General features: G+C 44.4%; 1 protein-coding gene across 4 annotated transcripts in view; it reads left to right on the top strand.

Moving 5' to 3' along the window:
* LOC127571447 (glutathione hydrolase-like YwrD proenzyme) overlaps positions 1-15,384 on the top strand; it is a 48,162-nt gene extending 32,778 nt beyond the window's left edge. For 2 of the 4 annotated variants that reach the window (XM_052017813.1, XM_052017811.1), the window contains one exon: positions 6,811-8,549. In XM_052017813.1, the coding sequence (XP_051873773.1) occupies positions 6,811-7,055 (245 nt within the window). In that variant the 3' untranslated portion in view covers positions 7,056-8,549. Of the gene's footprint in view, positions 1-6,810; positions 8,550-14,945 lie in introns of those variants that run through there. The other 2 variants (XM_052017812.1, XM_052017814.1) reach the window with 2 other exon arrangements.
* Positions 15,385-16,662: the final 1,278 nt, after the last annotated feature.

The raw sequence follows: 16,662 nt of genomic DNA, 5'->3' as shown, positions 1-16,662 counted from the left end.
TTGTGTTTACAGTTACTGAAAGGAGATAGAACCATAGAAGACTACAGCACAGAAAACAGGCCATTCGGCCCTTCTAGTCTGTGCCGAAACTTTATTCCACTAGTCCCATTGACCTGCACCCAGTCCATAGCCCTCCAGACCTCTCCCCTCCGTATATCTATCCAATTTATTCTTAAAACTTAAGAGTGAGCCCGCATTTACCACTATTATTTTAAATTCCAAATATGTTTTGTTAGTTGAACTGAAACCCCTCCCAGTTGCTGTGATGAAATGAAAACTCGTGACTCTGGCTCGATGATCCCACACTCCGGCTGCTTGTCCGGTGACTTAACTATGATGCTCCCTGTACTCCTAATGTGATCTCAAGGACCATCACCTCACCTCCCAACCAGGCACCTTACGGCACTGAACACTGGGACCGATCAAAAAATGGAAAAGGCCAAAACACTCAGGTGGTCGGGCAGTGTCTATGGAGAGAGAAACGAGGTTAATTTTTCAGGTCAAAGACCCTTCATCAGGACGAGGAAAGTGAGGAAACAGTTGTGCTTTAAGTTGCAGAGAAGAGAGAAAATCAAAGTTGGTCTACACCACTCCCTCCTTCTGCAAATTAAATACTTACTTTTCCTCACTGTTCCAGTTCTGATGATGGATTATTGACCTGAAATGTTAACATTGTTTCTCTCTCTCGCTCTCGCGCTCTCTCTCTCTTCCCGCCACACACACACACACACACACACACACACACACACACACACACACACACACACACACACACACACACACACACACACACACACACACACACACACACACACACACACACACACACAGAGGTTGCTGGCTCGCTGAGTATTTCCAACATTTTCCAATTGCCAAAGTCTTCAGTTACCGGACTGGATCTTGCTGATGATGCCTTGCTAGTGGCTCCAGAGGGAACTGTCAGCAATGTGTACTGCACAGGTCTGTGCAATCCTGACTGCTGTCTCTGTGGATGCAGCAAGACGTCAGAAACACTCTGGGGTTCAGGTGCGGTGGATTGAGTCTCCTGCTTCATTACTGGACTAGGCACTTGGTTCAGGGAGAGATCTGGTGGGGGGCAGGGGGCAGGTGCAATTCATACCCGGCCCCTCAGCGTAATGCATGGGGTTGCCAACAGAGATCGAGAAGGTACTTTGTTTATAATTTATTTTAAACAAATGTTTTTAATTTTTACAATTAAAGTTTGATTTTAAGTAATTTTATTAATTTATAATTTGTAATTTTAAAAATTTAAACTGATTGCTGTCATTTTAAATGTCTTTGATTTGGAAATAGTTTGTAAGACACAAGCTGCCAAAATCCCATCGGGGTCGTTGAAAGCAGAGACCCTCTTTCTCCTACCCCACCCCCCCTGCCCCACCACCTCTTTCCCCCCACTTCTCATCCCCTCTTTACCCCCCACTTTACCCCCCCCAAAAGCCCATTCAGTGCTCACGCCCACTCCCTCTTGCAGGCTGTCACAGGAGGGTTGGGGGCTGGGAGGGGTGTGACCACAAGGAGCAGGTCAGATCAGACACTTGCTCAACAAATTCAAACGATCACCATTCCCAGCACCTTACTTTCTGAATTCCAACACCCACAGTGTTTTCCTTTGTTAATTTCAGATAAGGATTCTGCTTCTCCCATTTACACCACCACAGCGCAGTACAGGCCCTTCGACCCACAATGTTGTGCCGACATTTTATCCCGCTCTAAGATCTATCTAACCTTTCCCTCCCACATAGCCCTCTATTTTTCTATCATTCATGTGTCTATCTAAGAGTCTCTTAAATGTCCCTAATGTATCTGCCCCCACAACCTCTGCCGGCAGTGCGTTCCACGCACCCACCACTCTCTGTGTAAAAAAAAGACTTACCCGTGACATCCCCCTTATACCTTCCTCCAATCACCTTAAAATTATGTCCCCTCGTGTTAGCCATTGTCTCCCTGGGAAAATGTCTCTGACCGTCCACTAGATCTATGCCTCTTATCATCTTGTACACCTCTATCAAGTCACCTCTCATCCTCCTTCTCTCCAAAGAGAAAAGCCCTAGCTCACTCAACCTATCCTCATAAGACATGCTCTCCAATCCAGGCAACATCCTGATATATCTCCTCTTCACTCTCTCTAAAGCTTCCACATCCTTTCAATAATGAGGTGACCAGAACTGAACACAATACTCCAAGTGTGGTCTGACCAGAGTTGTATAGAGCTGCAACATCACCTCGCGGCTTTGAACTCAATACCCCGACTAATGAAGGCCAACACTCCATACGCCTTCTTAACAACCCTATCGACCTGCGTGGCAACCTTGAGGGATCTGTGGACGTGGACCCCAAGATCCCTCTGTTCCTCCACACTGCTAAGAGTCCTGCCATTAACCCTGTATTCTGCCTTCAAATTCGATCTCCCATAGTGTATCACTTCACACTTATTGGGGTTGAATATGAATAATCCATCTCCAGATTAATTTGTATTTCTTTAAGATAAGATAAGATTTCCTTATTAGTCACATGTACATCGAAACACACAGTGAAATGCATCTTTTTGCGTAGAGTGTTCTGGGGGCAGCCCACAAGTGTCGCCACATTTGCGGTGCCAACATAGCATGCCTACAACTTTCTAACCCGTACGTCTTCGGAATGTGGGAGGAAACCGAAACACCCGGAGGAAATCCACGCAGACACGGGGAGACCGTACAAACTCATTACAGACAGCGGCCAGAATTTCTACAAGAAATAAGGAAAATGCAGGATAGATATATTCCAAGAAAAAAGAAGGTTTTGAGTGGAAAAGAGGCACAAGTGTGGATAACAGGAAAAGTGAAGGCTAAAATAAAAGCAAAAGGGAGGGCATACAAGGAAGCAAAAATTAGTGGGAAAACAGAAGACTGGGAAACTTTTAAAAACCTGCAGAAAGAAACTAAGAAGGTTGTTAGGAAAGAAAAGATGAATTATGAAAGGAAGTTGGCAGATAAAATTTGAAAGGATACTAAGAGTTTTTTTAAATATATAAGGAGTAAAAGACAGACACGGGTTGATATAGGACCAATTGATAACGGTGCGGGAGAGATTATAATGGATGATAAAGAGATGGCAGAAGAACTAAATGAATATTTTGCATCAGTCTTCACTGTGGAAGACATCAGCAATATACCGGTTAGTCAGGGGTCTCATGGAATGGAACTGAGTTCAGTTAAGATTACTAGAGAGAAGGTACTAGGAAAACTAAATGGGCTAAAGACTGATAAGTCTCCCGGACCGGATGAGGTGCATCCCCGGGTTCTGAAGGAGGTGGCTTTAGAGATAGTGGAGGCATTGGTAATAATTTTCCAGGAATCGATAGACTCTGGCATGGTTCCGGAGGACTGGAGGGTCGCAAATGTAGTTCCGCTGTATAAGAAAGGTGGGAGGCAGCACAAAGGAAATTACAGACCTATTAGTCTGACGTCAGTGGTGGGAAAGTTATTGGAATCGATCCTCAAGGATGGGATTATGGAGTACCTAGAGGTGCAAGGCAAGATAGGTCCTAGCCAACATGGTTTTGTGAAGGGAAGATCCTGCCTGACCAACCTATTGGAGTTTTTTGAAGAAATCACAGGTAGGGTGGATAAGGGAGAGGCGGTAGATGTTGTGTATTTAGACTTTCAAAAGGCCATCGACAAGGTGCCGCATAAGAGACTGATTAATAAGATGAGAGGTCATGGAATTACAGGTAGGATAACAGAATGGGTGGAGCATTGGCTGGTTGGCAAGAAGCAAAGGGTGGAAATAAAAGGATCTCGTTCTGGTTGGCTACTGGTTACTAGTGGTGTTCCACAGGGGTCGGTGTTGGGGCCGCTTCTTTTTACCTTGTACATTAACGATTTGGAGTAAGTGGTTTTGTGGCTAAGTTTGCGGATGACACCAAGATAGGTGGAGGAGTAGGGAGTATTGAGGAGACAGGAAGGTTGCAGAGACACCTAGATAGTTTAGGAGAATGGGCAAGGAAATGGCAGATGAGATTCAATGTTGAGAAATGTGCAGTTGTACACTTTGGAAACAGAAATAAATGGGCAGATTATTATCTAGAAGGAGAGAAAATTCAAAGTACAGAAGTACAAAGGGACTTGGGGGTACTTGTGCAGGATACCCAAAGGTTAACCACCAGGTCGGATCGGTGCTAAGGAAAGTGAATGCTATGTTGGCATTCATTTCGAGAGGTATAGTGTATAAAAGTAAGGAAGTGTTGATGAGGCTCTACGGGGCACTACTGAGGCCTCATTTTGAATACTGTGCACAGTTTTGGGCCCCATATCTTAGGAAAGATGTGCTGATGTTGGAGAGGGTTCAGAGGAGATTTACGAGGATGATTCCTTGAATGAAAGGGCTTACGTATGATGAGCATTTGTCGGCTCTTGGACTGTACTCAATGGAGTACAGAAGAATGAGAGGGGACCTCATAGAAACATTTAAAATGTTGAAAGGACTGGACAGAGTAGATGTGGCTTGACTGTTTCCCTTGGTGGGTGAGTCCAGGACCAGAGGGCACAATCTTAGAATTAGAGGGTACAGGTTTAAAACAGAGATGAGGAGAAAATTCTTTAGCCAGAGGGTGGTGAATTTGTGGAATTCCTTGCCGGGTATAACAGTGGAGGCCAGATCATTGGAGGCATCTAAGGAAGAGGTAGCTAGATATCTAAATAGGCGGGGTATCAAGGGATATGGGGATAAGGCCGGAAATTGGGGTTAGAATAGTGTGTTTTTTTTTGCGTCTGCCCCCCCCCCCCCCATTTCTCATTTCTTTTTCTTTTTTCCCTTTTCCTTGGAACGGACTTGATGGGCCGAATGGCCTACTTCTGCTCCCGTGTCTTGTGATCTTGTGAATTGAACCCAGGTCGCTATGGGCCCCTGGGCCCCTCCTTTTAAGGGTTTGGGACTGATTGGGGATTCTTGGGACAGTAAACTCCCCACCCCCCCTACAATCAGAGCAGTGGCATGCTGGTATAGAATTTTATTTGTAAAAATTCCAACTATATTGCCTCAGTTTTATTTGAGACTTATGGGCTACCTGTATCCTTGGCTTTTGCCCTCCTTGAGGGGTTTGTGGCCCAAAAGTTGTGGGTTGCTTCTTGTTCCATTATCTCCTTTCACCAGGCAACATCATCCCTTTTGTCAATTAATCTCACCCCCCCAACCCCCACCAACTATTTCTGCATTTTTAAAACTGTTTGTCTTTCCCCAGCTCTAATGAAACATCGACCTGAAACAGTGACTCTGTTTCCATTCCCAGTGATGCTGGCTTCAACTCCTTCTGTTGTAAAGGATCCAAATGAGATACCACAAAAGTACTTTTACTGCAATTAACAGTCAGACGGTTGTTGACCTTGTGTGTGGTGGGTGGGGGGGATGTTCCTTTCTGGGTCATCCTTCGTGCTATTGCCTTTGGAGTTGAAAGTTGAGGCTTCAAGTCCCACTCCGGGGATATGAACACATGCTAGACTGTGACACTCTAGTGCATAAAGAAAAGGAATAACAAGGTAGTGTTCATGGACCATTCAGAAATCTGATGGCAGAGGGGAAGAATCGTTCCTGAATTGTTGAGTGTGGGTCTTCTGGCTCCTGTACCTCTTCCCCGATGGTAGTAACGAGAAGAGGGCGTGTCCTGGATCGTGAGGGTCCTTAGTGATGGGTGCCGCCTTCTTGAGGCATTGCCTTCTTGAGGCATCGCCTCTTGAAGATGTCCTCGATGGTGGGGAGGGTTGTGCCCATGATAGAGCTGGCTGAGTCTATAACCCTCTGCAGCCTCTGTGCATTGGAGCCTACATACCAGTCAGAGAGCAGAAAGATTCTCTCCAGGACAACTTTTAATTCAATGATAAAGCAGTGTTGGGCTCGTTATCACCATGCTAAATTGTGTGAAACTTGGCTGTTGTGTTTCCCCAGCTCTAATGAAACATTGACCTGAAACAGTGACTCTGTTTCCATTCCCAGTGATGCTGGCTTCTGTTGGGGCAGATACATTGGTGACATTTAAGAGACTCTTAGATAGCTACGTGAATGATAGAGAAATGGAGGGCTATGTGGGAGGGAAGGACTAGATAGATCTCAGAGCAGGATAAAATGACGGCACAACATTGTGGGCCAAAGGGCCTGTACTGTGCTGTCGTGTTCTATGTTCTAATCGTGACACATTAAGAGAGCACAGTGAATGAGTTTTGAAACTAAAGGCACAGATCTATGCTTTCTGGGGAGCCCGCCGGTTCTGATTGCGCTTCCTGCTGAATGGGTCTGTCACCGTCCCCTTGTTCCTCTCCTTCCCATTTTCAGGCTGTGGGCAGTGCTGCCAAGGCTGCCATTTACTACCCACCCCTACTGAGAAGGTGGAATCTGCGTGGTTAACATGTCCCGCTGTGCTATTGGGCAGGGAGAACCAGGATTTGGGTCCAAGGAAGATGGTGGCACTGTTACATATTTCCAAGTCAGGATGAGAGGGAGGGGAACCTGCAGGTGTTCCCACGCACCCGGTGTTCCTCTCCTGCTAGGTGGGCTTCAGAAGTGGACGCTGCTTCTCAAATAGGGGCATGAATGCGGCCTTGTAATGCCCTTTCCGCTAGAGGTCTTCCCATTGGAAGACCTCCAGCTTGTGTTCTTGCCTTGCCACAGTGCTCCCCAGTTTTTAGTCTCCTTGTTGCTTCTCCTGCAGTGTTATTTTGTAATGCTTAGAGTCGAAATTGTGCTTGTGGTCCACCATGAGGAACACAGGTCGTGACCGTAAGAGCAAGAGGGCAGCTAATATCTCTTTCTCTGCAGATGGGGCTTGGAAGCTCTCGCTGGAGGAGGGGATTTCCCAGCTTGCTGCACAGGACCTGATAACAAGAGGGCACAGCGTCAGCTGGCCTGTCAGTGGGCACGACAGGAGTCTCTTTGGGCGCGGCCAGATTATCGCCAAGGGAATGTGGTGGAAGTTATGGCCTGTTCTTACCGGTGAGGATAATCCAGGAGTATTATGGGCTGGATCTGACCCACGGGCTGATGGGTGTGCATTTGGATACTAGTGAATATGACAGGTCAATAGATTTTATTGAGAAATTAAGAGAAATCAAGGATTGAGGGTTGGTAAAGTAAGTGGCACTGAGGTAAAAGATCAGCCATTGTCTTACTGAGCAGGCATGACGGGCCAAATGGCCAACTCTTATTTCTTATGTTCTCCAAATCAAAGAGTCATACAACATGGAAACAGGCCCTTCAGCCCGTTGTGTCTCTGCCAGCCATCAACTACCTATCTACACTGATTATACTGATTCCATTTCCCAGCACCCAGCCCCTGGTTTGCTATGCTATGGCATTGCAAGTCTTTGTCTAAATACTGTATCTATTAAATGGGACTGTACCTGGTCCACCACAGCCACTAACATTGTGCTTCAGATTGCAACCACCCTCTGGGTGAAAAATTCTTCCTCAAATCCCTTCCAAACCTTTTACCACTTACCTTCAACTTGTGCCCTCTGGTAATAGACATCTCTGCTATGGGGAAAAGTTTCTCACTAACTATTCTAATTACGTCTTTTGTCACTTTGTAAACCTCAAACAAGTGCCGCCTCAGCCTTCACCGCTCCAAAGGAAACAAACCCAGCCGACCCAATCTCTCCTCATAGCTGAAATACTCCTTTCCATTACGTTATTATGATGGAGGAAGGTGGAACTTGCTCTGTATTGTTTGCCTAACAAGTCTCAAGTTTCTCTCATTGAATTGTTTTTACATGCTACTTCATGTCCTTGGTTCTGAGTAACATGAAGATAAGCTCCAGGTAGATAGAGAGTAATACTGATAAAGCACTTCCTTTGTTTCATTGAACGTATATCAGAGAGTGAATTCCAGTGTAAGTTGGGGAAGCACATTTTTGTGAGAACAACAGCAGGTTCTCTGTGAATCTTTCTAACTAGAATTGCTCCTTCAAGTCTGACAGCCTAGAACAGGGTTTTAATTGCAAGAATACTTGAGAAGATTAGCTCCAGTAATGGGCCTTCCACGCCAATCAAAAGCTGAGGCAGACAGAGAGGAGTTTCTTTTTTCAGGAGAGGTTTCTTAAGAACTGGTGCTTGGGTAATAGCAGCTTTGGTTTGAAAAGTCTGTGGACAAGGTCCATGGATGCTGAAGAGTTGATGGGACTGAGCTGAGAGTTCTCATCTTTTCCAGTCACAAGCAGCGATGATATTCTTGATTCTCCCCCACTTCCTATTAGAAAATGGTTTTATAATGAGGATGATAATGAGAACTACAGTCTCCACCATCACTAAGACCTAAATCAGAAAGTAATATCTAGAGCTGACCCACGTACAGCTAATTGCAGAAGCCTGGAATTTGCAATCTTTGTTTCTCTACTGGTCAATGGGTTGTTTTGTATCAGAGATTTACAGATAGACTCACTATTGCAGTGTGAAGTTGGGGTCCTAACCCAGTGGATATGCATGCAACACAGCAGGCAATGTTAACCTGAGGTATTCAGATGTAACTGAATTGTTAACAGCCTAATTAATGGTAGTTTACTGTAAAATAGCTTCTTGGAAGATTGGTAAATAAATAAGATTTATTCAAAACCTCAGTATTGGTAATTTAAGATTGTTGAATCCCATGATTGTGTTACACAAATTGTTTCTCAGTCCTTCTGTTACCTCACTCTAGGACAATAAGATGGTAAGAACATAGAAATAGGAGCAGGAGTGGGCTATCGGCCCTTCAATACTGCCCCGCCACTCATCAAGCTCATGGTTGATCTACCTCAATGCCATTTTCTAGCACTATTCCCGCATCCTTTAATCCCTTTAATGTCCAGAACTCTCTGGGTACCCATTTTGAATGAAGTCAAAGAAGAATTTATTATCACATGCACAAGTACACGTGTGCACAGGTGCAATGAAAAACTTACTTGCAGCAGCATCACAGGCACATGGCACAGTATTCACAAGAAAAACATAAATTAAGCATAAATAAACCGCAATTTTTTCAAGAAAGAACATAATTAGAACAGAAAAAAGCCCACTTTAGTTCTTAGAGCAAGGTAGAGGATTCTAGGTTCATTGTCCACCTAGTGAAGAAATTTCTCCTCATCTCAGACTTAACATACATCTTATGCTGAAAGTGTGATCCCTGGTCCTAAAACTCCTCACTCAGGGAATACATCCTCTGTTTATCCACCCTGTCATCCTTATGAATTTTCTAAGTTTCATTGAGATCTGCGGGAACTAGCCCATTGAATCCTTGCTGCACTCGATCAAGCATCTCCCATAAGGAGACTTTACACAATACTCCAGGTGTGGTCTCACCAGGATCCTGTACAACTGCAATAAGATTGTATTCAAATCCTCTTGTAATAAAGGCTACATATCATTTCCCTCACAATTGCCTTTAAGTCAGCCTTCAGTGACTTGTGTACAAGCACACTTGGGCCTCTTCAAACATCAATGCTACCCAATCACTCTGCATTTAACAAACTGTCTGCCTTCCTTTTACCTGCACCAAAGTAGATGGTCTTGCATCTTTCCACACTATGTTCCACCTGCTATGTTTTTGCACATTCACTCAGTTTATCCATATTCCTCTGAAGTCGCCTTATACCCTCCATATGTGCACTTGGTTTAGTATTGTCGGCAAACTTAGAAATATGACATTTGGTCCCCTCAGCCAAATCGTTGAAATGGATCGTGAAAAGTTGGGGCCCAAGCACTGATCTCTGAAGTACTCAATAAGTCACAGCCCGACAACCTGAGAACGATCCATCCATTTCCACTGTTTGCTTTCTGTCCACTAAACAAATCTCAGTCCAAGTCAATATGTTACTCCCAATTCCTTGTGCTCTAACCTTGTTAACCAATGTCTTGCATGGGACCTTACTGAAAGCCTTCCGGACATCTGCAAGTGCACCACATCCACTTATCTACTCCTTCTCTATTAAAAGAATTGTAGCAGATTAGTCAAACATTATCTTCTGTTCATAAGGCCATTTCTACACTGGATTCTACACTGGATTGAGTGCTCAATCATTCCATTCTTTTCCAAGTGTTCTGTCATTATGTTAATACAAATGTTATTTTCTGAGTTCTGTCCTTTCCTGAGAATGGGATGGGGGCGGGAAGGGGGAAGACAGCTCCATGAGGAACAGTCATCCCTTCCTGTTGGGAACAGCCTCTGAGGGGCATTAATGCAGAGATTCCTTGTGGCGATGGATCATCCCGAAGTGGGAATGTTGGCGACCTTTTCTACCTTTTCCACTGCCTTAAGCTGCCAAGGCTGTGTGTGGTGCTGCTGCTGAAGTCAACTCAACTTGGGTTTTGTTGGTTTGTTCAACTCAGTCCTGTGACAAATGGTGGATTTACCCTTTGAGCCATCAGTGCAGATTGAGAATGTTGGATGTGAGTATGTTTCAAATGTTGAAGAATTCAAGGCTATTAAGTTTTGCATCTCTGTCCTCACAACTTGCATCACGAAACCACAGATTTTCAACTGCACATCAGCATAACTGACAAAGATACACAAGGCTCCAGAAACTAGTCCCACAGCTCCATCTGTAAAGGCTTTCTGGAGATTCTACACTGGATGGAGTGCAAGGCAGCAACTCTCAGCTGATTACAATGTGTGGTGAATGTTTACCTGTAATGCACCAATAGCATTTATAAAATAAAACATTGGAATATTGTGGCTGAGATGCATTCCATAAACTGAGGGAATGATTTTGTTTTAATCACAGATCACATTATCTCACCAACAAAAGATCTAAGGTTAAAGAATTGTTAAGTGAAGTCAAACTCTATACACAAATCTCTATCTTAGATCTCTATCCACTGGAAAACAAACCGTTCTCCAAAATAAAAGAAGTACTGTTTGGTTTCCATTTATAAACTTGGGTTTTCACTGTGCAGTTGTTTTAACAGATAATTCATTGAATTATAGAAATATATGCCACAGAAGAATCATCTCTTTCATGTGCTCACAAAAAACTCAGGTTAATTGCCTGCTCTTGAACTGTGGTCTTTTATTTTATGGCTCTTATGTGCTCACCCAGCTGCTTCATAAGTGGGGTGAGGGTCCGCGCCATGACCACCCTTCAGGCAGTGAGTTCCAGACCCACATCATGCTTGTTTATATGGTGAAGTATTTTCTTCTCAACACTCCAGTTCCTTTAAACCTATATCCTCAGTTATTTACCCTTCTGCTAAGGGAAATAGGTCCTTTGTTAAACCATGGCTAAATCTCAGCCCATTCTCTTCTGTTGCAAAGCTAATGACCCCAGTCAAGTCAATTGCATAACTATGATTCTCTGGTCCTGGCATCATTCTCTGTAATCTCTCCACTATAGTGGTGATGCATGTGGTTAAATACCCGGTAACCCAGAAGCCAGGACAAACAATTTAGCAGAGCAACACACATAAAGTGCTGGAGGAACTCAGCAGGTCAGGCAGCATCTATGGAGGAAAATAAACAGTCGACATTTCAGGCTGAGACCCTTCATCAGGACTGGAAAGAAAGAGGGGAAAAGCCAGAAGCCACAAATGTTGACTGTTCATTTCCCACCATAGATGCTGCCTGACCTGCTGAGTTCCTCCAGCATTTTGTGTCTATTGCTCCAGATTCCAGCATCTGTAGAATCTCTTGTGTCTCCAATAATGCAGAAGATGTGAGTTCAAGTTCCACTGTAACACTCATGCAATCTAAGTTTGGTTGGTTTAATTAACTTTTTTTATCATTGTCAAATGTACCGAGGTATGGTGAAAAACTTTGTCTTGCACGCCATCCATACAGATGGTGTAACAACATCAGTACATTGAGGTAGTACAGGGGAAAAGCAATAACAGAATGCAGAATACAGTGTTACAGTTACAGAGAAAATGCAGTGCAGGCAGACAATAAGGTGCAAAGCTGTGATGAGGTGGATTGTGAGGTCAATGGTCCATCTTATCGTACAAGAGGTCCATTCAATAGTCTTATAACAGTGGGATAGCAGTCCTTGAGCTTGGTGGTACATGCTTTCAGGCTTTTGTATCTTTTGCCTAATGGCAGGGATGAGAAGAGAGAATGTCCAGGGTGGGTGGGGTCTTTGATTATGTTGGCTCCTTTTCCGAGGCAGTGAGAAGTGTAGACAGAGTCCATGGAGGGGAGGCTGGTTTTCATGATGAGCTGAGCTGTGTCCATAACTCTCTGCAGTTTCTTGCAACCTTGGGCAGAGCAGATGCCATACCAAGCTGTGATGCATCCGGATAGGATGTTTTCTAGGGTGCGTCAATAAAAATTGGTGAGGGCCAATGGGGATATGCCACCAAGCAGATGAGAGTTCAATTTCCACTGTAGCACTTGAAGAACTTAAGTTTCGTTAATCTGGAATTTTTAAAGAAAACTAGTAATGATGCCCAGGAAGCTTCCAGATTGCTGTAAAAATCCATCTGGTTCACTTATGCTTCTTCAGGGGAATAAATTGAGGTCTGGTCTACTTGTGACTCCTGACCAGTAGCAATTTGGCTGGTTTTACTCTCTTGGTGCTCCCTGGAATAGCTTGGTCATTATATCACTCAGTTATATTATACCCACTTGCACTCCTTCATCTGACAGCTGCTCGCCATCATTTTCTCGAGAACGCCTAGGAATGGGCAATAAATGCTGGTCCAGCAGTGATGCCTCCTGACTCAGCTTGGTGGAGTTACTCAGCTGAAACTTCTCGAGGTGACCACTCTGATCTAATCATTACTGTAATGTGGCTGTGACAATGCTCACAAGGTGTGAGTGTTACCACTGAGGAACTGCTCTACAGGCAGAGAGTGATTGATGTGTGATTCAAATTGCCCTGTGTTTATCCAAAGCTGATAAGATGAAGTAAAAGGAACAAAGTATTCAGCCTACAACCTTGTGACAGTTCATTCATTATTTAACTCTTTAAGTACCATACTTGAAGATACAGGAACCTGAGGGCATGTACCACCAGGCTTAAGGACAGCTTCTACCCTACTGTGTTGAGACTATTGAATGATTCCCTTATACAATGAGATGGACTCTGACCTCATGATCTACCTTGTTGTGACCTTGCATGTTATTGCACTGCACTTTCTCTGTAGCTGTGACGCTTTACTCTGTACTGTTACTGTTTTTACCTGTACTACCTCCAGCACTCTGTACTAACTCAATGTAACTGCACTGTGTAATGAATTGACCTGGACGATCGGTATGCAAGACAGGTTTTTTACTGCACCTCGGTACAAGTGACAATAATAAACCAATACCAGTACCAATGCACTGCATGCAGAATATAAAGGAAAATGTGGAACATGTTCTTTATATTGGCATAAAGATAACATGATTATAGAGAAATTATATAGAAATACTAAATGGCAGCCAATTATTCAACTCACAGTCCTCATTGATGTTTGTTTTTCACACGTGATGCACTTGATCCCACGTGACCTCGATTCCCATTTTGCTGACATTATCTCTCAGCCATTTGCTTCCTGAAAACATCACAGCCTTCTCCCAGAAAAGAATGCCCCTCCTGTCCTTTCCCGCCGCTGTCTGTAAGGAGTTTGTACGTTCTCCCCGTGTGTCTGCGTGGGTTTCCTCCGGGTGCTCCGGTTTCCTCCCACATTCCAAAGACGTACAGGTTAGGAAGTCGTGGGCGCGCTATGTTGGCGCCAGAAGCGTGGCGACATTTGTGGGCTGCCCCCAGAACACTCCATACACAAAAGATGCATTTCAGTGTGTGTTTCAATGTACATGTGACTAATAAATAAGTATCTTATCTTACCTTTCCATCCAATTCTCCACCTTCTAGAGCTCTCAAACACAGGAGACAGCTGCGATCTATCCACTCAGGCCATGTCTACCCTAATCTTAAACATCTCTATTAAAAGACACATTAATATACTCTGTCCTACTGAAAAAAATAATTACATTTCTCATGCCACACTCGACTCCAAAAGCTAGAATCTCTCTGTTGCCTCTCTTACATCCCAGTGCTCCCCCATCTCTGGCTATCATGCCTTCAGTGGTATCCTCCCAAACGTTACCCTTGAGTTTCCTGGCCTCTCCTTCTCGGGCACATTTAAATCCTACCTCTGGTGGCTGTTCTGTTATCTTCCTCTCTGGTTGAGTTTGTAGGCACTCTCTTGAAGCAGCTTGGGATACACAATTAGGTTGAATGCTCAATATAAGTGCAAGTTATTATGGGAGGCCATTCAGCCCATTGTGCTGATTTCCTGTAAAGGCACGCTAGTTATTCACCCTAGCAACTCTTTCCCCATACTTTCCTGCAAGTATTTCTCGATCAGGCTGCGCAAACTGATCCATGGCTCTTAATCTGTCATGATATTGTGAAACTGAAAAGAGTGCACAGTACTGTAGGCAAGGTAGTGTAGCAGTTAGCATAACGCTATTACAGTGCCAGCGACCCGGGTTCAACTCTGGCCGCTGTCTGTAAGGAGTTTGTACGTTCTCCCCATGTCTGCATGGGTTTCCTCCCACTTTCCAAAGACGTACGGGTTTCGGAGGTTGTGGGCATGCTACGTTGGCGCCGGAAGCGTGGCGACACTTGCGGGCTGCCCCCAGAACACTCTACGCAAAAGATGCATTTCACTGTGTGTTTTGATGTACATGTGACTAATAGAGATATCTAAAATCTATTTGTAATTTTACTGAGTTTTCAAAAAGAAATAGATTTGACATTATGTCTAAGTTTTTATATTCTACACTTCTTGTTCTTCACTTGGTCCTTTTTTTAATGTCATGTGAAGTGAATTCTTCATCATTTCGTCTTTCATTCGAAGCACCTTCCATTCTTTTGAACAAAATGTGGCACCATGTCTTCCTGCAGTCAGTTTCTTGTCCTTCACACCATCGTATCTACATCCCCTGCATCTTCTTTCTGTGATTCAGCATTATTTACTATTCAAATTCTTCCAACACACAGGCAGATCAGCTGGAGTGCAGACTCTCCATCACCCAGGCATTTTATGAATGGGATTGCTGTGCATGTGTTTGGCCTGGTTCTGGGAATTAAACCACAACAACATCTACACCTGTATCGACAGGAGGCACTGTCTCAAGAAGGCAACGTCCATCTTCAGATGAATCATTTCTCGAGCATCAGTAACTGTTTCACAAGTGATGAACTGAATAGAAACTTAAACGTTGAGTCAGTGGATGAGAAGAGTGATCAAGTCATACAGCATAGAAACAGGCCCTTTGGCCCACTCCTGGCCAGTATTCAACCCTCCACCCATTTCACATTGACTGAGTGATGAATGTAGCTGTTCATGGGAGCTTCCTGTGCACAAACAGCCTGGTGCACATTTAAGCAACATTTCAAACTACATCACGAGGACATGGAAAGGCACAAAGTAAATGTGACTCAAAGGTATGATTGTGATCAGTTCTTCAGATGTGGGCAAGAAAGTCTTCATGCCTTTTACTTCTAATATTCTAGGCAATTTTTTTTAAAGAATTATGCTCATTATGACCTGCCAAGTAGTTTTGTTACTTTTAATGCATCTTATAAGCAACGTTAACAATGGATAAGCTTTGCTTATAGCACGTCCTAAATATGCAAAGTGTATCATTGATGGTTAAACCCTATTTTTAATATTTATAGAGAAATAGGTGATGTGGGTTCAGGTGTGTTTGTATTTACAGGTGTGTGTATGTAGGAAGGTATTTTGGCCCATTGGGAGTCAAAGCTGACTCACCAAGCCATCCCATTCCCCAGCTTCAGTCCTGCTTCCCCACTTCCTTCCCTTTCTCCCATGGTCCCCTGTCCTCTCCTGTCAGACTCCATCTTCCTCACCCCTTTGCCTCTTCCACCTGTCACCTGCCAGCTTCTCACGTCATTCCTACGTTCTTGCCCCCACCCCACCTACCTACCTTTCCACCTATCACCCACCAGCTCGTGCTCCTTCCCCTCCCCCCCAGCCTTTTGTTCTGGCCTCTGCCCTCTTCCTTTCCAGTCCTGATGAAGGGTCTCGATCCGAAACGTGGACTGTCCATTTCCCTCCATAGATGCTGCCTGACCAATTGAGTTCCTCCACCATTTTGTGCGTTGCTCCAGTGCAGTCTCTCTTGTGTCTCCATTCCCCAGCTAGTCTGTCCTCCCCACATTCCCATCATCTCTTCCCCCCCCCCGCCCCCCCAGGTTCTACCATGCCCACCACAGGCAATTTAGAGTGGCCAGTAAACCTCCCCACCCACGTGTCTTTGGAATGTGGGGGAAAACTGAAGCATCTAGAGGTCTTAGTGAGAACATGCAATCTCCAGACAGATAGCGCCCGAGGTCAGGATTGAACCTGGGTCCCTGCGCTGCCCCATGAGTTCTGGTTGCTCACATTGACTCAGGCCCATTTTACGCTGCGATGGCAAAGTAGATGCAACCATTGAGGGCAGTTCATTGTCCGACCACCAGGCATTCCCCAGGGAGGACACTCCAGGCCTGTGAATCTGTTGTGTATAATAGCTAAAAGTGTTTTTAGATGTAAGGTGGAAATCCCATAACATCCAGAAGTTGTTGGAGACTTTACTCCGATCATGGTAAGGTAGATCTTTTCCAGCTTGTTTGATGCATTGAACACCTAAATCTTACAGCTCCACAGATCAGTAACACCAGTTGTGATATCTTACACATTATCAGGAGAGCT

The sequence above is a fragment of the Pristis pectinata genome, chromosome 6, assembly GCF_009764475.1.
Source record: "Pristis pectinata isolate sPriPec2 chromosome 6, sPriPec2.1.pri, whole genome shotgun sequence".
NCBI classification, from domain to species: domain Eukaryota; kingdom Metazoa; phylum Chordata; class Chondrichthyes; order Rhinopristiformes; family Pristidae; genus Pristis; species Pristis pectinata.
The sequence above is the reverse complement of the archived record's forward strand: the minus strand, read 5'-3'. Positions and strand labels throughout refer to the sequence as shown.